The sequence below is a fragment of the Dama dama genome, chromosome 18 (genome assembly GCF_033118175.1).
Source record: "Dama dama isolate Ldn47 chromosome 18, ASM3311817v1, whole genome shotgun sequence".
In the NCBI taxonomy this organism is placed as follows: Eukaryota; Metazoa; Chordata; class Mammalia; order Artiodactyla; family Cervidae; genus Dama; species Dama dama.
The window spans coordinates 46,712,670-46,739,424 of NC_083698.1; the positions used below are offsets into that span (position 1 = coordinate 46,712,670).

Here is a 26,755-nt window from a genome sequence, read left to right on the forward strand (position 1 = left end):
GTACCCTGACCTTGGATTTCCTAGCCTTCAGAACTGTGAGAAATAAGTTCATGGTGTTTACAAGCCATCTGGTCTATGGTATTTTTAGCGGCCTGCACAGACTAATAAAGATTAGATAGACAGGTAGGTAGATATGGATGGATGGATAGATATAGATATATAGATTTTTGAAGACCTACCAAGAAAGTTAATTGTCATTCTTCTTAGCTCTCCAATTTGAGTATTAAAACAATTACTTGTAAGACGCGTTTTGGATTCATGTCCTTGTGTGTCTCCGTTTTCCATCCTCTCTCTTCTCCCTGAACCTGGCCCCTTCTCCATCCCTGTCTGGACTACTGCAGATGGTGCTGCTCCAAACTAGACTCTTCTCCGCTGGATGGTGTCTATGAGGACACAGAGGACAGTCTTCATCATGTCATTCCTTTGCTCAGAAAGATTCAAAATTTAGCCTCTTTAATGGTGGTGGTTTAGCTGCTAAGCTGTGTTTGACTCTTGCAACACCATGGACTGTAGTGCACCAGGCTTCTCTGTCTGTGGATTTTCCAGTCAAGAATACTGGAGTGGGTTGTCATTTCCTTCTCCAGGGGATCATCCCGACCCAGGGGTCAAACTCGAGTCTCCTGCATTGAAGGCAGACTCTTTACTACTGAGCCACCAGGGAAGCCCAGCCTCTTTAATGGGAAAATCTAATTTTATCTTCCAGTACTTCTTCTCTATGTAAACTTTCTGTTCTACCTGTGAATACACCTGCATTGTTTCTCCTCTGAGTTATTACTTGGAACTTTTCTGACTGGATTGTCCTCTCCCCTAGTCTACCAGTGGAAACACTTAATTAGTTTCAAGTCTCAGTCCAGATGATTCTACCTGTGTGTTAAGTCTATTCATGGCTCTAAAATCCTGAAGCACTTACGGACGCTTCCTGTTCTCCGGCACTGTCCCTGTCTTGAGCTATTTATGAAAAGTATTAGTTGTGGTTAAAAACTTCTGGAGGGCAGAGACCTTAACTAATCCTTTTCTATGCCAGTCAGCCTGGGTCTCAGCATATGCACTGGCTATAAACTGGGGTTCTTGTGACACTTTCCCTGGGTTTGATCATTTGGTAGAATGACTCACAGAGCTCAGGGAATCACTTATTTATATTTATTGTTTTTTTTTTGGTATAATAAAGGATATGACGAAAGGATATAAATGAACATTCAGATGAACATGTACATAGGGTGAGGACTGAAGAGTCCCAGACACAGGAGATTCTGTCCCCTTGGAGCTGGGCTACACCACACCCAGCACACCTATGTGGCCACCAAGCTAGAAGTTCTCAGAACCCAGTACTTGCGGGAATTGTATGGAGGCTTCAGCCCACAGACATGATGGATCATTACCTCAATCTCCCTCACCTCTCCCCTTCCTGGAGGATGGGGCGTGGGGCCAAAAGGTTCAAGGGTCTAATACTTTCTGGTGACCAACCACTGACCTGAAGCCATCCAGAGTCACCTCATCAGGACAAATGACACTCCTCTCACCCAGGAAGTCCAAAGGATTTAGTAGTTCTGTATCAGCAGCCAGGGTCAAAGACCAAACATTAGAACAAAGGATCCTTCTGGTGCTCTTATCCCTTAGAAAAGCTCACAGGTTCTAGAGCTCTGGGCCGGGAACCAGGGACCAACATCATTAGGTATATTTTTTCTATTATTTCATGATAGTTGGAGGTGGAGCCTAAATATCAATATTCCCTTTCTAAAGTTTTTTTTTTTTTTTTCCCAGTTACTCTCATAAACCTGTAATACTAAAAACCATGAAGAAGAATCCAGACATAGGATTGTTTTATCTTGACTCTACCCACCGCAGTGCTGAATGGAGGTCAGGACAGTGCAAGCCTCCTCTTCCTGCCCCAGTTTCAGTCAGTAAAAGAGCAAATTCCAAGCCTCTTCAGGGGTATTTTCATCCCTCCCACTAGTCATGTCCAGATTAGGAAGAGATCTCAGGAAATGACTTAGTCACTGGAACATGGAATGAGTTCCCAGTTTTCCATCCAAATCCTGTCTCTGGAATCAACTTTCATATGCCTTCTCCCCTTGAAGTCGTTCACCTCACATTGCCTTTTCCTGGGTCAGATTCCTGCCTGTGGCTAGAGTCACAGGCATGTGAGTGCTATCAGAGTCTAACTTAACTTTTCTCTGTTGGGTTCGGATGCTCATGTGTGCCCCCCCTCATACGACTTTGAGATAAATGTTTTTAGGGAGCATCCCCCACAGGACTGTGACCTGTACTGAATGGGACCAAGGGGCGTTTTCAGTCACACACCCCGCGACCAGCACTGAGGACTGCTAATCCAGGATCAGCTTCAGGAGGTTGGTGAGCATCTTACAGTTGGTTTGGTAGCAGATTCATTCATTCAGTAGCAGAGATTCACAGCTTTCTATTATGCACCAATCACTGGGCTCTGCCCTAGAGCAGCAGTGGTGATGGAATACACACCCACCGTTCCCTCTCATGGTTTATGGTGTCATCAGGGAGACAGACCAGGAAACGCTCAATAAACATTCTCTATCTGACGGGTACCTTGAAAGAGCAAGAGTCAAGTCTGTGTCATCACAACTTAATCCAATTCACACTTCTGTGCCAGCCTCTGTGTTGGAATGGGGATATAAAAATAAAATAGAATACAAACTGTGCCCTTAAGACTTTATAGAATCTGCAATTCCGTAATAGAATCAACTCTGCTCCGTGTTTGTGGGCAAAACCACTCTCTTCCGGGTACCTTGCCCACAATCTCAAGGGTGTGCTTTATGTATTTACCTACACTCCACCAGCTGAAGTCTGTAAGGAGAGTCAGTGAAATACGAACCAAAGGTGCCAGTCCCAGAAGTGGCGTGGCTTCCTCCGCCTCATAGAGGTAGAAATTCAAAGGAGCAAAGAAATAGCCAGGCGCTGGCTCAGTGCAGCTGCGACCTGTGACGTGGGGACGGCAATCACACTGCCCGTTCTTGGGTGAGCACCTGAGGGGAAACAAACCCACCTCGTGAAAAAAAAGTGGAGGTGGGGTGGCAAGTGTAAGATAAGAGCCTAGGGGTGCTGGGGTAAGTGCTCTCTGGATTTGAGTCCATTCTATGAATCCATCAATCAGTCATCCTGGGGAAGATGTGGAGAGGCAATGGGATCTACAGGTCTGGTCTTTTTATTAACTTTTTATTTTGTATTGGAGTATAGTTGATTGACAGTGTTGTTCTAGTTTCAAGTGTACAGCAAAATGATTCAGCTATACATACACATGTATCTATTCTTTTTCAAATTCTTTTCCCATTTAGGCTATTACATAAAATTGAGTATAGTTCCCTGTGCTATACACTAGATTCTTGCTGGTTATCCCTTTTAAATACAGCAGTATGTTCATGTCAATCCCAAGCTTCCCATCTATCCCTCCCCTGGCCATTCTCCCCTTACGGTAACCATACGTTCATTCTCTCAGTGCTACAGGTCTGATCTTGACAAACCAACCCAGATCCATGAAACCCTGGTCACCACTTCTGCCCTCAGTGGCTCTCTGCTTCTCTAAAAACTGCACAAAGGAGGATACTGGACCTCCCTTTACATGCTGACAGAAAGTTGGTGTTTTAGGTGGGTCAAGTCATACATGTGCAGGGCTATTTCCCACCACCTTGGGAGTCCCAAGTAACAGAACTGTTTTCTCAGCCTCAGAAATACCTGAAGTGAAAGAAATCAAGTGGGCTATCTTTAATGTCTCAAGATTGCTGCTTTTCAATGCCCTTTGTCTGCCATGGAGTGACTTCACTTCTGACTATCAGCATGTCCTAATAAGTGTGCTTTTACTTATGTTATGGAAATGGGATTGAGGAATACTGCCACCAAACTCACTCATTTTACTGACTTACATGTTGGAATAAGCACCTCCAATATCACAGTCGCAGGGAGAACATCCATGGGGGTGATTTTCCAGTCCCCAGTATCCAACCTACAAACAGAAAATACTCAGTTGATTCCACTTGTGAAGATACCTGCTTCTCTGAAGTATGGCATTAATATTAAAAGCACTACAAGTCAGTTGTCGACAGTAAACAGCCACGGGGCCTGAACAATCACACAGCAGCCTGCTTGCCTACACCCTTGATAATGATCTTCTAAAAGTAAACATCTCCTATTCCCAGGACTCAAATGAAGAGGACAGGTAGGTTGTCTATGTATTGCTTCGAGGGGAATTGCAATGGATAATCAACAAGGACCTACTACACAGCACAGGGAAGTCTATTCAATATTCTGTAAAAACCTAAAAGAGAAAAGAATCTGAAAAAGAACAGATATAGGTATAACTCAATCACTTTGCTGTATACCTAAAATACAACATTGTAAATCAACTATACTCCAATTAAAAAAAAAAAAAAAAAAGAAATGCAATAGAAACCTCACTGTTCCTCTGACAGCACCAATTTTAGCTTCAAGCTGGGTTGTTTAAGGACAGTCAGGAGAAATTCTTCAGCTAGCCTACTTGCAACTGTTAGCATAAAACCAATGGAGTCCCTTACTATAAAACCCCTAGGGATTTTTACTTCCACACTACAGCAATGTTTTTGAGTTAAAAAAAAAAATCATTCAGCTGATAGTGAGATCTTGTATGAATTATCACCGTTCAGTAGGATTGCTTACTTATAAATAATTGTTTTGGCATAACAAACTCTCCCCATGTGAGAGATCCAACTCTTTTCTTCAAGACTTTTCTCATCATTGCAACATCTTGACCTTTATTCGATATAAACAGCTGGTGAGATACAAACAACTACTTCTCAATTCTGACGTTTACTATAAAAGACTCAGAAAAAGACTCCCCTGCTCAAATATCTATTTAACAAGCTTAGGTGAAACTAAGATCTAGGTTGGCATGGAATTCTCATTTGAAATGGGTTTGTTAAGTATTCATATGTTTTGTTGTTATCTTGGTACAATTTTATGCCCAGTTTTACTCAAACAGATTTATTTTAAACATTAAAAGTTGACACAGTTTGTTACATAACACAGCTAAGGGCTTTTGAAATCCTTTTTCCCCCAAACCAAACTTCAGTTTAGGCAAAAGCAATGTGAACTGAGCTGCTTTACTCAGGCTGGGGTAGTGAGACCCCCCGCGAGGCAGCACACCATCAGCAGATCTGCGTGGGGCACCAAGCAGATGGCTTGGCTCAGCCATGATGGACAAGATTCCCCAGTAGTGGCCCCTGCTCAGTTATTTTCCTTTTGCAAGAACAATGGCAGTTAACTAGCTGAGAAAAAAAGTCAGGCCGAGTCTAAGGTTTGTCTGCAATGATCTGATGTGGTGTCTCCGTTGACCTATTCACTAGCTCTACACTCCTTTTTTGTATTGCCCATTCATGGTCATGGAACTTGGCACAGCTCACCTTCCAACGTGAAACTTCTAGATGACCTGTCCTGTGGTAGAGTTTCCTTTTAGTATTTTCTCCTTGCTTTCTTTTCCCTCCTCCTCTGCCTCATACCCATGTGTTTTCAGTAAAGCGACTTATAATATTAGCACAAACTATGTTGTAACAGACATATGTTTCTTATTTACCAGCTACATGTCTTCAGACACATCAAGGTCACTGTTCTTTTATTAGGTTAAGTTTTTGTTTTTTCTTTCTAAAATGTCACGGTGGGCTGCCAAGTTTGGAGGACAAAGTAAAGAGCTGGGTTTTTAACTCTCTAAATGCATGACACATTTCTTATGGCGGGAACATGTTTTATTTTGTTAATTTGAGACATACATGCTCATGTGTGTAATAGAGTCTGTGAAAAATCCAAGGGTTTATTTCCCACAGGAATCTACAATACATTTAAACTTGATTTTTTTTTTTTTTAATGAGCTCGTCCAAAAATAACTTTAGGCAAGAGGGGTAGGGGTGGAAAACTGATTGTATATTAAAAGACTCCATGACCTGGTGGCCTTAACAAGCGGTTGGGGGGGGGGGGGCAGCGGCAAATAAATGCTCTTATACTCTATTGCTTGCACTTCCAGGAGAAGAGTGGATAAAACTATTGTCTGGGTTGGTTCAGATCCATTGGGTAAAAGTGCTGGTAAATGTTTAACTACTAGCTTTCTGCAGAAAGACAGGGGCTGATTTCCAGTGTTTGCTGACTTCTGCAGTGTAAATACTTTTACCATAGGAGTACTGAAATACAATAGGGCAAGGAAAATGATCAACAAGACCAAGTCTCTTCTCGGCAATGGCCGTAGGAGACCACATCACTCCCTAAAGAGGGCGATTTTGTGCTCAGTCATGTCCAACTCTTTGTAGCCCCCCGTCAGGCTCCTCCGTCCCTGGGGATTCTCCAGGCAAGATTACTGGAGTGGGTTGCCATGCCCTCCTCCAGGGGATCTTCCCAACCCAGGGATCAAATCCAGGCCTCCCACGTTGCAGGTGGATTCTTCTACCATCTGCGCCACCAGGGAAGCCCCCCTAAAAGGGGAATCAGAGGCAAATACATACAGTGCATTCTTCACAGCGTAGTCTGGCAGCAAATGACTGACACAAGCATTGGCCTGTATCCACATCACAGGGCAAGAGCGGCAGGCTCCCAAGGGGGTGACAGGCGCAGGCTGAAAGCACATCGTACATAGTAGTTCTCATTCTGACTTCTTCACACTGGTAAACCTTATTAGCTTACACTGAGCTAAACGTGGCCACGAGAACCCTGAGCAGCCTGCCCTGTCAAGTTCACTGTCTGCCTGGCCGCACCACTATTGTACTTCATTCAACTTTCCCCAGGAAAGCCAATGCCAGACACGTTCAGAGCCCTCATGCGGTTCTACCGGGCGCCAGCTAGGAGGAGACAAGAGGTCATACATGTTGGGAAATGGGGCACAGTTCTAAGTGATGCTGGCTGGATCAAGTGATTAGGGGCAAGGGTTTCTGAGCGTCATGGATGTTACTAATGGCTCCCTCTCTGGCAGATGCCATCTATTATAATCCTTTCTCTCCTCTTTTTTAGCGCCTCTTTACTTTTTTCTTTTTCTTTCTCTCTCTCTCCTCTTTCTCTTCCACTCATAGATGTTGCTGAGCTCTGTTCATGTTGTGAAGGCTAAGAAATTGTGCAACCAGAGCAAGATAGGTATTTTCCCTGCTGAATCTGCTACAGGAAAAGCTAATGTGCTTGGAAACAGCCCAAATGTCCTTCAACTGATGAGTGGATAAATAGTGGTATATCCAAACAATGGAATATTATTTACCAATGAAAAGATATGAAGTTGCTACAACATGGATAACACTTGAAAATACTGTGGTAAGCAAGAGAAGCCAGACACAAAACACCACACATTATGTGATTCCCCTTTATGAAATGTCCACAATAGGCAAATCTATAGGAACAGAAGCATCGCTGGCTCAATGGACGTAAATTTGAGCAAACTCTGGGAAATAGTGGAGGGCAGAAGAGACTGGCATGCTACAGTCCATGGGGTCACAAAGAGTCAGACACAACTTAGTGAGCGAACAACATAGAAACATAAAGTAGATTAGTGCTTGACTACAGCTGGTGGGATGGGAGGTGGTAGCTGGAGTGTTTCTTTTCTTCTTTATAGTAAAATACATATAACAAAAACTTTACCATCTTCACCATTTTTAAGTATATAGTTCAATAATGTTACGTACACTAACATTGTTGTGCAACCAATCTCTAGAACTCTTCATCTTGCAAAACTGAAACTCTGTATCATTAAATACCATCTCTCTATTCCTCCTTCCTCCCCTTAAGCCCTTGGCAACCACCATTCTATGTTCTGTTTCTATGGATTTCACTTAACAAAATGCTATAAAGTTTCATCCATGTTGTAGGATGGATCAAGATTTCCCTTCTTTTTCAGGCTGAATAATATTCCATCATGCATACATATCACATCTTGTTTATCCATTCATTCATCAATGGATACCTGGGTTGCTCCCACCTTTTGACTGTTGTGAATAGTACTTCTATTAACATGGGCATGCAAATCATCTTTAAGATGCTGCTTTCAATTTTGAGGGTATATAACCAGAAATAAGAGTATGGCATTTCTTTAAGGTAATGAGAATGTTCTAAAATGGATTGTAGTGATGGTTACACACTCTGAATATACTACAAATCACTGAATTGTATACTTTAAAAAGTGAATTGTATGGCATGTGAATTATATGTAACTAAATCTTTGACAAAAGAAAAATCAAAACAAAACCCAGTTTTGGCCCATTTCTTGGAGGACATAATGTTAGTCAGCAAACCAGCGTAAATGCCTGGAGTACTGAGAGGTATACTGGGAAACTGGCTTAGCTATATAATTAATTACCCTGAAATTAAATTTTACATCAAACCCCAAAAGAAGAGCATTTAAAAAATAGAATGATTCGTCATGCTGCTATCTAAACATGCAAATAATCCACAGTTCCTTATATGGGTATAATCCAGAGCATGACACTGTGATCAAAGGGAAACGATTAACCCAGACTCTCTGAGGAATCAGCAGCTCTCTGAGACCCCAGGCAGCCTTAAATTTCTGTGATCCTAGAGCCAAGGGGCTCCCCACTTGGCCCCCCAAAACTCTGCAGTTATTTCTATTTTCCCATGACTCCATTGCTTCTTTTTTCCCCCGACTTGAAAATTGCCTAAGAAGTCATCAATCTACACAAAAATGCATAATGTAGTTTAACAAACTTGTAGAACGGAATCCTGGTGGAGGATTTTTCTTTTTTAATTTAAAGGTTTCATAAAGGCATTCAATTTCTTGGCAGTTATGCTGCGTTTGCTCCAGCAGTGAAAATCTGAGCGCCCCCTGCTGGTTCTTGATGATAAACTCAGCAAACCACCTAAAATAGTTCTCCACTAATTCACTAAAATTTGTGAGAGGTTTTGTATCACTAAGAAAAGTATCCAGAGAATGCTGGGACTCAAGTATTTACAATGACCAAATGTTAGCACTGACAGGGGCAGCTCCAAGCCTCAAAATGCATTCAAGGTGACGACCAGCCGCTGCTGACTTACACTGACAGCCAAGGGGGTCCGCGGCGCTCAGTCCCTAGTGGTTTGGCTTGCATCTGTCGCATTTTGCTCCTTCCACGTTCTCCTTACACAGGCATCCGCCGGTCACAGACCCCAAGTCAGGATCAGAGTGGCTCACACAAAGCCCACCCGAAATGGTCCCATCGGGGTCACACTCACAAGCTGGGGACACAGAAGTGCATTATCTTAATGAACTGCAAGTTGTGGGAACCCTGAAATAGAAGCATACTGCTTTACCTTCACTAGAACTGTTTTAGTTGTTTGAATACAATAAATGTGTTTGAATAATTAAACCAGTGAGCAAGGGCTGCTCGGGTATGTCTCCCATATCTCAGAACTAGAAAAATGTTGAATAATACATAAATATATTTTTGAAAGAATTTTAAGTGATTCTAAAGGAAGACGACCAGAGAAAGTCTATTATGAAAGCTAGATGTTAAGAATAGATTGATGAAAAAAAGCAACAAACCATAAAATTTATATGGACCACATACAACCCTGAAGAGCCAAAGCAATCTTAAGAAAAGAACAAAGCTGGAGCTACCATGCTTCCTGATTTCAAATTATATTACAAAACAATAGCAATCAAAAGGGCATGGTATTGGCATAAAAATAAACCTATAACCCAGTGGAACAGAACAGAGGGCCCAGTGACAGACCCACACATGTATGGTCAACTAATTTATGACAAAGAAGTCAAGAATATATGCCCAGGAAATGCCAGTCTCTTCAATAAAAGATGTTGGGAAGACTGAACAGCCATGTGCAAAAGAAAAAACTGGATCCCTCTCTTCCACCATTCGCAAAAATTAATTCAAGATGGACTGAAGATTAGAATGTAAGATCTTAAACCAGAAAACTCCTGGACGAAATCACAGGCAGCAGACTTCTTAATATTGGTCCTAGCAATGATTATTTGCATTTGAAATCAAAACCAAAGGCAAACATAAGGAAAAATAAACAAGTGGTACCATGTCAAACTAAAAAGCTTCTGCCCAGAAAAGGAAACCACCCACAAAAGGAAGAGGCAATCCTCTGACAAGGAATAACAAGGGCAAGAAATAACAAGTGTTATCAAGGATGTGAAGAAAAGGGAACTTTTTTGTACTGTTGACGGGAATGTAAATTGGTACAGCCACTATGGAAACCAATATCGAGGTTCCCCCCAAATAAAAAACATGAAATACCCAGAAATTCCATTGCTAGGTACTTATCTGAAGAAAATGAAAACACTAATTTAAAAAGATACATGAACTCTATGTTCATTGCAGCATTCTTTACAATAGGCAAGACATGGAAGCAGCTTAAGCAATCAATTGATAGAATAAAGAAATATACCACATTGTGTATATTTACACAATGGAATACTATACAGTCACAAAAAGAATGAATTCTTGCCTTTGGGGCAACATGGATGGATTTTGAGGGCATTATGCTTAGTGAAATAAGGCAGACAAAGACAAATACCACATGATCTCACTTACATGTAGAATCTCAAAAAAATCCCCAAAGCAAACTCATAGTTACAGAGGTGGGGATGAGAGAGATGGGTGAAGGTAGTTAAGAGGCACAAATTTCCAGTTATAGAATAAATAAATCATTACTGTAATGTACAGCATGGTGAACATAGTTAATAGTGTATCCTGCATTTGAAAGTTGCTAAGAGAGTAGATCTTAAAAGTCCTCATCACAAGGAAAAAAGTTTAACTATGTGTGGTGATGAATGACAACTAGACTTACTGCAGTGATAATTTTGCAATGTATACAAACATGAGTCACACTGTATACCTGAAACTGATAAAATGTCATATATCAATTATATCTCAGTTAAAACATCAGATTGATTATTTTAGGGGTGATGAAAATATTGTGGAGCTAAGTAGGGGTAGTGGTTGCAAAACATTGTGCCAGTGAACTGTGTACACTTTTAAATGGTTAATTTTATGTTATATGAATTTCACCTCAATTTTTAAAAAGATTTTAAAAAGACTCTAAAGGTGAAAATAAGGTCAAGAGATAAGTAAGAGTGGGATGGTGTAATGAAATATGTATCATATATTTGATTTCATACACTATAAAGGCATCAAGGGACATGATAAAGAGAAAAAAAATCACACAAAATGTCTACCAAACCTCTGAGATATGGTTGTTAAGAAAGTAAATCTGTCCTTTCCATTACAGAAAAATATGTTACAAAGGTAAGAGCTATCATTCTTTTTGAGTATTCTTGGAAAGGAGCACCTTCAAGAAAGAAAAAGAGAGAATAAGAAATGTTCAAATCTTCGTTTTAATTTTGGAAATCGGTTGGTGGGGCAAAAGCTCAGATGAAGAGATTCTGGAAAATGAGATAAACAGTCATATATAACAAAAGTAACATCCTCCTCCACCTTTTTTTTCCAGTAGAAAATTCAAACAATTAAAAGAAGGAATGTCATATAAAAAAGGATGCTGATGATATGAGTAATTCCAGTGGGTAAAATCTAGAAAATGTAGCGCTTGACCGAGTATAAGAAAGAAGAGTTGGGGCTGCCCAATACAGCAGGAGCCTTCTTATCATTGGAGGTCTGGTTGTGACTTTGGTATAGAGGACAAGTGCATTCATTAGTAGACATAGATGACCAACAAGGTCATCTTGTATCTTCATGGACCTGTGTTTTCAAGGGATTCCCCTTTTAAGGAAAGCAATAAAGATTTTTAAAAAATGAATATCTGGATTCTAAGAAACAATTATGTTAAGATTTATACATGTTTGCTTTGGAGTAATAAAACCCTCAAGTCTAAAGCAATGTTTACCTAACCACCATTTAGGTTAGTGTATTTAGGGGAAAAAATTCAGTCAGTTTGGAATCACTGAAGCAAACAGTTGTCTGACGGAATCTTTTGTTTGATTTTCAGTTGTTTATTACTGGATTGTAACTGATGATAAAATCTTACTATGGAAAACCAGCATTGACTTCTGTTTAGTTTGGGGAAAAACCCCACAATTTTCTTCTAATTAAAGCCAGTTGCTTCTAGGAAGGAAGGAACAAATTAGGTTCATTTTAGAAGTAGCCAAAAGGAAAAAAACTCATCTTTATTTGGGAGACACTCCAAAGGGTCAGCAATGAGTTCCAGAGTATAATTTAATTATACACAGAAATAGCCTTTGGGGAAGGGAAATGGGTAAATGGCCAATAAGTTTGAAATAATCCTGCTTACGGCCTTTAGAGTAGAAGTCCAATAAAATCTTTTCGGGTCACACAATTAAATTCCAGCAAACATATTATTGGTGGAGGCTACCAAATATTTGTTTCTTCTGTATCACATTCAACTGTGTCTTAAATCATAGAAGACTTAAAACTGGTCAACTCTTAGGCCTGGAATCTGAGCATGTAAATATTTAGGCTCAAACTAGGACAGTTTAGAGAAAATTTATATGAGAATGCTGGTCAAATACACATCATTTGTGTACACACACTTACAAACACATAAACATGTGCTTAGAGAAGCTAAGAAGTCTCAAAATTGTTTTTTTTTACAAGCTCATTTGCCTCTCCTCGAGAAATTCCTTATTCACAAAGAATGGTTTTTAAATGTCAAATCAAGGGTACTAATTTTCTTTCCTTCTTTTCCTCCAAAAGCACCATTAAGTTAATACTAAGTGGTTTTAAAGAGCAAGACTCTGGTTGATGTACTTTATTTGAAATATTTGGTTTAGTTATTTCCAACCTCTTTTCAGATTCCCAGATTATCTGTTTCTAAACACTGTATTTTCCTGATTCCATCTAAGAAATTTCATCTTCATTTACAAATATAGAGCTTTATAAACATTAATAAAAGTTGTGTGTGTTTGCGTGTGTGTGTGTGTGAGAGAGAGAGAGAGAGAGAGAGAAAGATAAGGGCAGAAGGACAGGGAGGGAGAGAGAAGTGGATTATGGATTCTGGTAAAAAAAAATGTAGGGCACTTAGCACATCAATTTAAAGAAATATGTTTTCTGAGGACCCAATTCTTTATATTAAACAGGGCATGTAAGGTAAATTTCTTTTTTTTTAAGGTAAACTTTTATACAATCAGCTACTTACTGAGTAATCTGAGCAAAAAAAATTCATTTATGCTTATGATGTGGATTTAAACTTTAAAATCTAGGACACTGTATGTATTTGGGTGGCTTTTGCCACTGATTTACTTTTGCATAAGACTTCAATTTATATATTATGATTATGTAAAGTCTGAAACTGGAGTTTCATAGCAAATCCTTCAGACTTCTCAGGTGGCGCAGTGGTAAAGAATCTGCCTGCCAATGCAAGAGTCATGGGTTTGATCTCTGGGTCAACAAGATCCCCTAGAGGAGGAAATGGCAACCCACTCCAGTAATCTTGCCTAGAGAATCCCACATACAGAGGAGCAGGGCTGGCTGCAGTCCATAGGGTCGCAGAGAGTCAGAGATGACTGAGCAAGCACACAGCATAATACCATTCATCTCAAGTTTGAAAACATGTCAGCATGTATCATTTGTTGATTAAAAATGTGTGAAAGTGTAAAAAGAAGCAAGGTAATGATAATTGCTAAATATATGAGAGTTTATCCATAGGAAGGAGGGTAGACAAAGAAGAGAAGTGGGTAGCTAGACTATCCCATTCATAGTGCTGGAGTGTTGTAGTAATATCCTGAAGGTGAGAGGGCAAGATACTATGTTCTGACAAAGCTAGTGGTGGGTATTATTTATGTTATATATATAAAATGTTATTTTCTATTATTTTGTCTATGTCTAAAACATTATCTTTTAAAAAGTTGAGATTAATAAAATGAAAAACTTTTAAACATTAAAAAAAGAAAAATGAGAGACTTCCCTGGTGGCCCAGTGGCTGAGACTCATGGGGACAGGGTTCAATCCCTGGTCAGGGAACTAGATCCCACATGCCACAACCAAGAGTTCACACGGTGCATCTAACCATCTCACATGCCACCACAACAAAGATTTAAGTATACCACAACCAAGACCTAGTGTGGCCATAAAGATACATTTTCTTTTTTTTAAGGAAAAATGAAACAAGGTAAGTTAGCTTAGCAAAGCTGAGTCATCTACAGCCAAATGCTATAGCTGATCTCCCTACTTAATTACTTCCCTGAGCTGACACTGCAGGTGCTTGTGGCAGCTTCTGAAACTATTGTCCCCTTCTGGTTGAATCCAGAAGAGTTTCCTAATTCATCAGTATTCAGACCTGGTAGCTCAGGGGGTAAAGAAACTCTCTGCAGTGTACGAGACCCGGGTTCAATCCCCGGGTCAGGAAGATCCCCACCCTGGGCAAGGAAATGGCAACCCACTCCAGTATTCTTGCCTGGAAAATCCTATGGACGGAGGAGCCTGGTAGGCTACAGTCCATGGGGTTGCAAGAGTAGGACACGAATTAGCGACTAAACCACCACAGCCATGGCTGCGAGACCACAGGGAGGGATCTAGGTTATCTGGCCCAACTTGTTCAGAGAGAGAAAAGCTCAGAACCGAAGTGATTCTGCAACTCCCACCACTAAGAGGGCAGTTTGGAGATGCTGCTGGGCCCAGTGGGGACCAGGTCCATCAGGACCTGCTCAGATGAGGGGCGAGGATGCGTCAGAGGCCGGGGACTCACGGATGCACGCGTAAGGATCCGAGATGGCCTTCAGGGGGTCCCTGGAGAAGAGGGGTCTGCAGCGGTCACAGTGCTGGCCCTCCGTGTTGAGCTGGCAGTCATCACACACGCCCCCACTGCGGCCCCCGCTCGCCAGGCGTGCGGTCATGTCGAAGTGACGGCGGTCAGAGTGGCCGTTACAGTGGCAAGCTGAAAACCCAGCAAAGTTATGAGAGATCGCCAGGGTCCCCCCGGTGAGCATCCCGGGGATGGTGGCTCCTTGCTCCATCACCCATTTTCCCCTCCTCCACTTTCTTCAGACTCCTTACACCAAGTATATAGAAGCTTAAAATAGTTGCTTTCAAGGATCTTTTTAGCACTCCCGATTCTGCTCATATACTCTCTATAAAGTGTGTTCTCGAAATGTTCACTATTTAGATTTTTTTTTAATCAAGCAGAGAAATACAAATCATTTGGGTGATCTAAAAGCCATAGGATGCAATATTTTTTTGTTGCTGTTGTTCAATAAAGAATATGTTTAGGGCTTTCCAGTTGGCACAGAGGTGAAGAATCTGTCTGCCAATGTAGGAGATGTGGGTTTGTCTGGGTCAGGAAGATCCCCTAGAGGAAGAAATGGCAACCCCCTCCAGTATTCTGGCCTGGAGAATCCCAAACACAGAGGAATATGGTGTGCTACAGTCCATGGGGTGGCAAAGAACTAGGTATTAGACTGAGCACACAGCACACACAAAAAATATGTTTACTGACTCAGACTGGTAAATCTGAAGGTTTTACATCACATGCTTGGGAGTATGGTAGTACTGGATTCTCCAGATTAGATGCTAGAGCTGGTCCAGCCAGCCTCACCTTCTCTAGGGCAGAACTGCTGGAAGCGGGGCTAAATGTCATTTTCCTCCCAACACGCGTTCACCCAGATCATCAGAAGGAAAGGTTTAAAGGGATCTGTGTATCTTTGTGATAAATATCTATGCTACTTGCCTGGTTGGGTTTTTCCCTGTAAACAGCATAAGCCTGGGCCACATTTTGCCGGGTCGTGTCCACTGTGTCACTCATGGATGGGGCTTTAAGAGCTCATCTAATAACCTCTTTGTCAAATCCTGTTTTTCCCACATTTGGGAAAAGAAACTGAATAACAGCTTTAGAAATGCATCAAAATTCAGAGGCAGAAAACACATGACAAAACCCCCTCCTATCTTTTTAAGTCTAAATATTTTATTAAAAAACACAATAGCCTGTCAAAGTCCATCCTGGGCCTCATTTCTCATATCTTATCTGATATATGGGTTTAAGGTCACATTCACTGAGTGTATATTTATTCAGGAAAACAGTGGGGCTCTCTGTACCAATTCTAGTGGTCACCAGATTGCTGGAGTGACACCATCCCCACTGATATTACCTTCCTATGGCTGTGCCCCTCCTATGGAAAGGGCCACACAACATATAATCTAGTTCTTCAAATTAATGTTAAGTTCTGGTGTGAGGGTTGGAGAAGCTGGTGTTCTTCTGTGCAGGAGACATGAGGAATATCACATAGTTGGAGCTGGAAGTCACAAGTTCACCCCCTGTGGTGCCAGAAGCCCAACAGAAACCAGCTAAATGTTCTCCAAAAGAAGGGAAAGCAGAGAGACTGTGTAAGGAGTTTCATATAAGGAAACTAAGTCTATGCTAAGAACTGAGGTCCACCCACCTTGGCAAGCACTGTCCAGGAGGCCCGTAGCTGGCCTCCAAGGAACATCCTGGAAGAAGTCCTTGCACCTCTCACAGCTTGGGCCCATCTGTATTGTGCTGACAGATGCATCGACCATGAACCTGCATGCGTGAGCAACATGAATGGTGTGAACACAGGGCTCATCTTTGAACTTCAAGGACGTTGGAGTTCTTTAAATGGAAAATGAAATACCAGCTCAAGGAGGTCTCTCTGGGTCTTAGTTTCCCATGTGTTAGTTACAATACGAACCCTGACTGTCTACTATTACTTGCTTAATTATCTTTTAAACTTTTTAAATTTTAAGATGCTTAAGTGAACATTTACAAGGAATTCTTTGTTTTTCTGAATTCTGGTATCAGGGAACACATGGTCTGAACGCAGACCCTTGGAAAACTGAGGCCAGGATGGAGTGTGTGTATGTGTGTGCATGCGCGTGTGTCTGTGGGGGATGATTTAGGAACATCAGGGAATTAGAAAACCAAAACTGCAAAAAGGTGTGGGATTCTCTTGATTTTTCACAAAATGCCCTCCGTGCCCACATTCCCAGGGAAAAGTTCCATTTCTGGTGAAACATATGAGGTGTCTAAGTGGAAAGAGCTATAGCCTCCAGCCTTGTCCATTATGACCAATAGTTCAAAACTATTTTTAGTTAGATACACTCCCAAGACTGCACAAAATTTAATTCTTCTACTGCATTGTTCCTTTAAGATTAGTCCCAGGAGTGGAGAAGATCTGCACTGCTTAGGACAGAGTCATTCATAGCGTGTCGCTCGAGGTGACGGCTTTTGACAGCATCAGATGTCACTCAAACACTTTGGCACTGAGCCCGGGCTCTCGCATGAATAGACCTTCAATACATTTTTATGAGACAATGTATGTGACACAGTTCCTCCCCATCAAATCTCCATTCCCTAAAAAATCAATAAACAAGAGAGACTAAGATGGACCATCTGGAAATCATAAATTACAAATTCTGCCCATTAGCTCAATGATGCCCAAATGTGGCAGAATTCACAAGAACGTCTGTCCAGAGAACCAAAGGCCCCCAGATGGCCTGATGGGCCAGATTGAATGATACCTGCCTGGCACAAAGAGGGCTCTAGGCTTGTTGATCCCCACATACAGTCTGACATACACTCAGCACTAAGACAGTGAAGGAAAGATAGGAGAGCAGATCTTGCTCTTGGGTGAATTTGTAACTCACCATGCTGGGAGGGCTGAAAACATCACCGCGGGTCTTCTGTGCTGAACCACATTCGCTAGCATGGCCATTGCAAAAACAGCTTCCTCGAACCACCATCTCATACAGAGCATAGTAGTATTTATCAAGGGAATCATTTTGCTTTCTTCCAAGCAAAGTATCCCTGAGAGTATGGAGCCTGGTAAAGTTTATCCTCAGGTTTGTTAATGTCACAAGGTCTAGAGAAAGGAAAATAATGAAATTAATAAATCAAAGTGCATTAGGTTGGATGGGTTAAAAGCACCCTCCTTGACTGATACTCCCTTACCATCCCATAGACACGCAATGACAAGGAATCCGCCTCACATGAAGTTTTACAAAAGAAGTCGGTGTGAAAAATATAAAGCAATTCATACCCTGGATGTAAGGGCTGTAAGGGTTTTCTATTTCAAAGCTGGGATCCAACACCTTTAAAACAACCTGTAAAACAAAGGTAGGTAAATTTAGAGTGTTTTACCCGCAATATATAAGTGTTCAATATAGTCTTAAAGAAGATATCCTGACCTTACAAGAAGGCTGAGCCACTATTTCCCACCTGGTGTAGAATGTAGATCATCATTTGGGTTCTCATTTGAGTAAAAGTACCAAGAATGAAAATGAAGGAAGGTTGTTAAACAGTCATTCTGGCTCTTTATGCACAAGTGGTCCATGTAGACGGAAGTGCTCATACCACTGGTGGAAAGGACTCCTATGCTTAGTTGGGGTGAAGTGATGGGTTCATAATTCAGCAAGTCCTCATCGATGTGGATCTGGCACTGAGGGATTCTGGAGCTGCCTTCTGTCACCATTCCTACTACTCTACCTGATAAGGTAATACCTCCCAAGCCTACTCCTATCCCCTGACTTTCTGCCCATCACCAGCTTTGCTCTGAGGAAGTTCTGGGCAGATTCCACCCAGGTGGGGGGCTTGCAGAGCATAGAGGGCTGCCATTAGCCTTTATGGTTCCTTTGAAAGGACTAGAAAAAGATATTCCTACCTCTGGCATCCTGGCCACAGTGCCCAACTTGCATTTTAGCCCTTGTTTACCTTCAGTAGGGGCACTCTTGTACAGGATCATTTCCTGTAAGGTATTTGTAATTTACCTGAATATGAGATGAATTCAGGACTCATTTCAATTTAGACACTACCATTCCTAAATAAGCAGCAGCTCATGTTCTATTTCAGTAGACACTACCTAAACTGTTTGCATCTCAATTAACCACGATAACAACAACAACAACAAAAAGATTTCATTTCCAGGAAAGAAATTGCAGAAAGGAAATTCTACCTCACCACCAGTGGAGGGTTCAATATCCAAATATTTGGAGTCACAAACAACATCTCCCACTCCCTGGGCCTGGCCAGATGTGATGTTAGGGAAGGAAGTAGCACAACCTTTGGCAAAATATTTGAACACTCTCCAGGTGTGTCCATAGTCTGTGGAGCGTTCAACTAACATTGCAGCAGGCCGAAAAGTCTAGGAGAAAAATCAGTTAAACTTGTCATGCTTTGCAAAAGTAGAATTTATAACCCATTCCAGATTGACAATATTTTTGAATTCCATTTTTAGTGCCTTTATTTGTATCTTTTCAAATCTATTCTAAGGAATTCTCTGGTGGTTCCACTGCAGAGGGCACAGGTTTGATCCCTGGTCAGGCCACTAAGATTCCACATGCCAGGCAGCAAGGCCAAGAAAAGGAAAAGAAAAAAAAAAAACCAAAAACTCTACCATGAACACACCAAAATCTCTATCAAGTGGACGACTATTTATGAGCACATGCTTTGTCCCAGAATCAAAGTCCATTTTAAAATTGTTTCTGTATAAATTAATTGAAGAAAAATGGCATGTACTTTTTTAAAAAAAGCCAATGCAGCTGACATTTTTATAGCAATCTGCATGTGGTTTTCTTCACTTAGAATACTTTTCCTCTGGCAAACTCTTATACATCCTTCAAAATCTACCATGAAGTTTACCGTTTCCCCAGAGTTGACTTAGCCATGTCAAATAACCCCCCAGCATTCTAATTGTACATCTATTTCTGCACTTGTCACTCTGCATTGTAATTTCAAAATTATATATCTGTTTATACCCATGACTAGACTGTGAGTTCTTTGAAATCAAAGACTACTTCTTAAATTTTTAAAGCTTTTAATTTTATGTTCATCTTTTATGACTAAAACCTAGCACCAGGCCTGACAAAATTAGAATTCTGATGAATGATTAAAGAATGATGATAGCACAGATTTTCTCTGGCATCTAACTCAGTAAAGAGCCTTTAAATTTTCTTCCTCTTTTGATCACAATTTTTTTTTTTTTTGTATTTCCTTAAATAATTTCCAGTGCCTGTCCTTTTATCCTCCAAATTATCTTTCTAGTTCTTGTCATCTCTAGCACCCCAGAGCTTAAAGGTTTTCCTTTTCCTGCATCTTCCAAGACTCTCTCTTGGAAGATAGAATCATCTTTTCTTTTTTGTTAATCATGTAAGTTATTATTTAATGAGCACTGGTGTTTTTTTGTTTTTCATTCAAGAGCAAAAAGCCCAGATAACAAAGCCCCAGTCTGGATCTGAACAGCTTTTTGTTCTCTGCAGGGGAGCAAGGAAGTGAAATCTAAGGTATGCGAAGCATTTGGTAAGTAGATAAGGAAGCAGCACTCTACACATCTGTACCTTAAAGGTCAGAATAAGGTGACTGAGCTGAAATAAGACCTCTAGGTCCAGTCTGATGCTGACATGATCAAGACCTAAAGGAAAATCCAGAAAGAAGAAAATCAGTGATTTTGAGAGACAACTGTTTACCATGCTAATTCCTCAATTGTTTGTAATGAAACCCTTTGGAATTTTATGGCTGGTGATCAACACTCTTGCCAAGTCGGTTGGAATGGCTTTCCATGCCATTCGCACTCGGGATAAGGTCTATGTGAGGGTTATACCCGTTTTCCCCTGACTGCGCTCACATTTGTGTTTCAGTGATAACGCGCACAGCCACAGTGGGGCTGTGTGACATACCACCCAAGGGAGCTCCTGGATGGTCCCTACAGGTAGAAAGTGAGCACTCACTGTGTTCACCTGGAATCTTGACTTCATATAAGCTAGTAGCCAGCACATGGCAAACACCCACACCCTCTCCTTCCAACAGCTACAAGGAAGCATTTGACCTAGTTGTATTGCCACTCAGAAAACACACCTTGGATTTTTCTCCTGGGACTGAGGGTCTATGGGCTCCTCTGTGGCGACCAATCATGTTCCTGTCCAAAGGATGACACTGAAAAAGCCTCATACTATGCTTGCCCTAAATCATCTTATATACTGATGATGATGATGATTTCCTTACTCCCTTCTCATGGTCTAGAGCCCCCTACAGGAAATACATTTAAGTATCCAAAGACAATAGAGGGACCATAGCCCGAACATCCAGGCCAGGACTTGGCACTGAGACAGCTTGGAGCCATCCAGGTATCAGCTCCAATCCAGCCATGATGGAAGCTGCTCCTAGAGTGGAACTGTCCAGTGGATTCTAGCAGGCACATTTTAAAAAGTAAAAAGAAACAGGAGAAATTATTTATATTTATTATATATATATAGTCTATATATCCATAAAATATATTTATCCATATATTATAAATAACATGACACATTATAAATAATATGCACTACAGATAATAAATATATATTACAGATAATATATTGTGTGCTGAGCTCAGTCATGTCAAACTCTTTGCAACCCCACGGACTGTAGCCTGCTAGGTTCCTCTGTCCATGGGATTCTCCAGGCAAAAATGCTGGAGTGAGTTGCCATTTTCTACTCCAGAGGATCTTCTCAACTCAAAGATCAAATCCACATCTCTTGCATCTCCTGCATTGGCAGATGGATTCTTTAACACTGCACCTCCCAGGAAACCCTAGATAGACAATACATTATCTGTAATTTATTTATATATTTAAATCATATGTATGATACAAATATTATATATAATACATTGCCTATATTATATATAAATATATACTATGCCTAATCCAATATATCAAAAATATTCTCATTTCAACATGTAGTCAATATTTTAAAAATTAGTGATTCTTTATTATACATACTTCTTTCTCCAAATCAAGTCTTAGAAACCCAGGATGTTTTTACACACATAGCACATCTTGGTTTGGATTCAGTTCAGTTCAGTTGCTCAGTCACGTCTGACTCTTTGCAACCCCATGGACTGCAGCACACCAAGCTTCCCTGTCCATCACCAACTCCTGGAGCTTACTCAAACTCATGTCCATCGAGTTGGTAATGCCATCCAACCATCTCATCCTCTGTCATCCCCTTCTCCTGCCTTCAATCTTTCCCAGCATCAGGGTCTTTTCCAATGAGTCAGTTCTTTGCATCAGGTGGCCAAAGTATTGGAGCTTCAGCATCAGTCCTTCCAATGAATATTGAAGACTGATTTCCTTTAGGATGGACTGATTGGATCTCCTTGCAGTCCAAGGGACTCTCAAGAGTCTTCTCCAACATCACAGTTCAAAAGCATCAATTCTTCGGTGTTCAGCTTTCTTTATAGTCCAACTCTCACATCCATACATGACTACTGGAAAAACCATAGCCTTGCTTCCAAGAAGCAAGCATCTTTTAATTTCGTGGCTGCAGTCACCATCTTCAGTGATTTTGGAGCCCCCCAAAATAGGCTCTCACTGTTTCCATTGCTTCCTCATCTATTTGCCATGAAGTGATGGGACCAGATGCCATGATCTTAGTGTTCTGAATGTTGAGTTTTAAGCCAACTTTTCTCTCTCCTCTTTCACTTTTATCAAGAGGCTCTTTAATTCTTCTTTGCTTTCTTCCATAAGGGTGGTGTCATCTGCATATATGAGGTTATTGTTATTTCTTCTGGCAATCTTGATTCCAGCTTGCGCTCATACAGCCCGGCATTTCACATGATGTACTCTGCATATGGGCTTCCCTCATAGCTCAGCTGGTAAAGAATCTGCCTGCAATGCAGGAGACCCCGGTTCAATTCCTGGGTTGGGAAGATCTGCGGGAGAAGGGAAAGGCTACCTATTCCAGTATTCTGGCCTGGAGAAGTCCATGGACTGTGTAGTACATGGGGTTGCAAAGAGTCGGACATGACTGAGTGACTTTCAGTTTCATTCTGCATATAAGTTAAATAAGCAGGGTGACAATATACAGCCTTGACATACTCCTTTCCCTATTTGAAACCAGTCTGTTGTTCCATATCTGGTTCTAACTGTTGCTTCTTGACCTGCATATAGATTTCTCAGGAGGCAGGTCAGGTGGTCTGGGATTTCCATCTCTTGAAGAAATTTCCACAGTTTGTTGTGATCCACACAGTCAAAGGCTTTGGTGTGGTCAATAAAGCCGAAGAAGATATTTTTCTGGAACTCTCTTGCTTTTTTGATGATGCAACACATGTTGGCAATTTGATCTCTGGTTCCTCTGTCTTTTCTAAATCCAGCTTGAACATCTGGAAGTTCTAAGTTCATGTACTGTGGAAGCCTGGCTTGGAGAATTTTAAACATTACATTGCTAGCGTGTAAGATGAGTACAATTGTGCAGTAGTTTGAACATTCTTTGGCACTGCCTTTCTTTGGGATTGGAATGAAAACTGACCTTTTCCAGTCCTGTGGCCGCTGCTGAGTTTTCCAATTTTGCTGGCATATTGAATGCAGCACTTTCACAGCATTGTCTTTTAGGATTTGAAATAGCTCAACTGGAATTCCATTACCTCCACTAGCTTTGTTCATAGTGATGCTTCCTAATGCCCACTTGACTTCGCATTCCAGGATGTCTGACTCTAGGTGAGTAATCACACCATCGGGGTTATCTGGGTCATGAAAATCTTTTTTGTATAGTTCTTCTGTGTATTCTTGCCACCTCTTAATATTTTCTGCTTCTGTTAGGTGGGTAAGCCATGTTTTACGTGCTCAAGTAGCCATGTGTATAGTCGCAATATTGGAAAGTCTAGCTCCAGAAAACAATGACTTCACTGTGGTGAATTAGGCCATAGCTTAGTGTTCTGGGGTGAATGGCTTGGGGAAAAGTTTGTTGCTGAGAGGGCAGCCACATTCCAGGCTCTGTGTCAAAGGCTCCCAGCTCTTTCTGGAAAGGAGATCACCTGTTCCCTCTTGTTCTCAACCAAGCACTCAGTTGAGAACACATCTCTGCAGTCAGCTTTGACAGAAGGGCATTTCCTCTTAAGGAGACATGGAATGAATGCTGGGCATGTGGATCAAAGCAGCTGTGAAGCATTCATCAGTGTGGTAAAAACCACCAACATTGACTAAGCAGAGTCCAACGAGAGACCAATCACTAGGATCCAAATTGAACCAGCATTTAATAGACACCAATAATGTCTGTGTCCAATGGATGATGTAGAAAAATAGCCTTATACTATGCTCACCCTGAATGATCTTACCTATTATGATTATTCCCACACTCCCGTTATGGCCTGGGATCCCTTTAGGGAAATATGTTTAGAGTCTGAACACAATAGAGGAATTGTAGTCCAAGGTGCGAGATGCAGGGATGCGGCAAATAGAATCCTTCTCTGGGGGGATAAGAGCTCCAGACCAGTGTTGAAGAGGGTCCATCATGAGTGAACGAGCTACATTAAACACATAAAGCTGGGGTGGGAGATAGGAAATCCCTGATCAGGTCCAAATTTACAGTGGCATCTAGGAAACAGGGCCAGTGTGAGGTTTAGGATCACAATGTCATGAACAGGGAAGGGCAAAAACCAGGAAGGAAAGAATTGCAGTCAGTAGCCAACTACCCTTTCAATTAAATTTTTATATTAAAAATTTTAATTTGCAGAAAGAAACATCCTTTCTCTCTCTGCCTTCATGTGTTGAAGAAGAAAAAAGCACATGGTATTAACTCTCAGACTTCCCCTGGCATTATTATTTCTGTTTACATCAGTGTGTTTTTTATTAGGCTTAATTTACCAATACTTCATAAACTACTCCGATCCCCCTTTTTATTTTCCCAAAGAACAAGAGCATACAGAATTGTTCCCCATGTGAAAAAAGTAAAACATTCTCAGGTATGTGTTTAAAAAATACTTCTATTTCTCAAGAGGAAAATATTCTTTCTTAAAATGAAAATTGAATTTTGCTTTTATACAGGGTTTTACATTCTCAGTGGATATTATTCCATTTCAATATAACTCCTTGTGTGATATTGCCAAAATCATATATAGAGAAAGATACCTTACTAAAAATGTGAAGAAATAAAAGATTGTAAAGAAACTTGGTCACACCATTTTCAGATTGCCACCACTTCTTTTCTCTCTCTGGTTCAAAACTTGTGATTACATTCTCGATGGTGTGGCTGTTGGGTTGGGTGTGTGGATCATATGGAAATCTGGAATCACAGATGAAGCATTTTTGTTCCCCCTGGAAAACACATCATTAAAATTAAAAGTAAATAATCGTCATTAGTTATTGTTGATCTGAATTTAAAAACAAGCTGGATGTGCTATATTTGTCATTCAGTCTAGCTAAAAATAAAAAGCAGAGGAAATTACAAGACATAAATTTTTCCATCAATACGTGCTTGACTACCAAAACAAACAAAATTAAGACTTGACTTAGAAATTTTATAAATGTAAACATTTGGGACAAAATTGCAAATTTGTAGAACTAAATTTTTTCTCATACAAGGAGCAGAGGGTTTAGAGTTTGTTTTAAACTATAGAAAAATAACTAGGATATATTCTTAAGTTGGAATGACTTCCTTTATTTAAAAAAAATTAGTAAGAAATTAATGAAACAATTGGCCATTAGTTTATCTGCAACCATCATCTTTTCTTTCTCAGATATTATTTTTGGCATAAAAGCTTCCAGAGCCAAAACCTTTACTATACACATGTGGATTTTTTTGAGTTTCATTAAACTCATTACAGAGAGACACACACTCTTGTCTTGCAGACTAGAAGGTTTTTGTGAATTGGGACTAATTTTGCTTGGGATGGATTTTCAAAGGCTTTAACAGTCAAGACTGGCCTTTGAGTTTGTTTGCATCTACTGGTAGCTGTACTTACTTAAATTCCTGAGGAACTCTCCCAAGATTTCCAAAGGCCTGTCAATGGCCTGCACAGTTGTTCTCGCTAATATTTGTGGGACTCCGGAAGAGCATTTTTGCAAAGCTTCCAGGAAGCAGGAGTGATTTCTTACCATGCTCCATATTGGAAATTGCCCAAAACAGCAAATATGCTGGTAGGTATTCAGCAAACATTGGATTTTATGCTTGACGATGGCTTACAAGGGCCTAGGTTATCTGACCAGTCCCATCTCTTTTGTTACACAAATGCATGATGATTTTAATGACTATTTCAGCTACAGGTTGTCAAAGTAAACCAGACTTTCAAGAGAGTGGTATAATCTTTTTATAATCACCGGCCATCATAAGCCCTTATACTTGAAGAAAACCAAAATGCCCTTCAGAAATTAAGGACCAGTACAAGTTAGATCAGTTCTGCATATGGGGAGATTTGCCCCAGATCTGCCCTAATAGAGCAACAGGAGCCCAATGATTCCACCAAAAGTTGTCAAGACTTCAAAATATTTCCAATACTATGGAAAATACTGGGGAAACTGTTTAACTTCAGGCCATTAATTTTTTTCTGTAAACATTTTACAAGTACAGTCTTTGATGGAACTGGCTACAGAGGATGCTTAGTTGTGGCAAACAGATATGAGAGGCCCAACTTGGGTAACACTCTGAGTCAATGCTGACTTAAACATTTGGAAGGGAATGTTTTGCTTGAGAGCTCTTTGCTAGTTGATGGGTGAAAAAAAAAAATTATCCTCCATGCCACATGAATTTTATGTAATTAATACTTATAGTTTCACCTGTAAAGCTTTATCAGCTAGAAGATATTTTGCGGTTTTTTCCCCCAGTTCTAAGATTTTTAAGATTTCTGTGATTCCCTAGACTGAAGAAGTTCTGGAGTTGGTTTTACTTCTATTTGGCGTAACTCTGCCATATAGGAACATCAAGTTCTAATTATTTTAACATTAAGTTCAAATAATTAGGCTCATGACAATGTAAGTAGATGCCAATGGTGAAAAAACAAGATGGGTGATGCCAGTGTGCAAAGTTTCTAATATTAGAGTTGGGAACCACTGCTTTGTCCAGGGGACCTGGTCTTAGGAAAGCTACGTGAAGGGGCTTCCAT

The 26,755-nt window shown here is 40.7% G+C and overlaps 1 protein-coding gene across 1 annotated transcript in view; it reads right to left on the reverse strand.

Moving 5' to 3' along the window:
* The window catches only part of LAMB4 (laminin subunit beta 4), a 103,330-nt gene that overhangs the window by 68,697 nt on the left and 7,878 nt on the right, over positions 1-26,755 (reverse strand). The window contains 12 exon segments of the mRNA XM_061165260.1: positions 2,846-2,996; positions 3,891-3,970; positions 6,489-6,598; positions 9,013-9,192; positions 14,641-14,829; positions 16,328-16,412; positions 16,414-16,449; positions 17,553-17,767; positions 17,945-18,008; positions 18,857-19,045; positions 20,238-20,311; positions 24,836-24,971. Coding sequence (XP_061021243.1) covers positions 2,846-2,996; positions 3,891-3,970; positions 6,489-6,598; positions 9,013-9,192; positions 14,641-14,829; positions 16,328-16,412; positions 16,414-16,449; positions 17,553-17,767; positions 17,945-18,008; positions 18,857-19,045; positions 20,238-20,311; positions 24,836-24,971 — 1,509 coding nt within the window.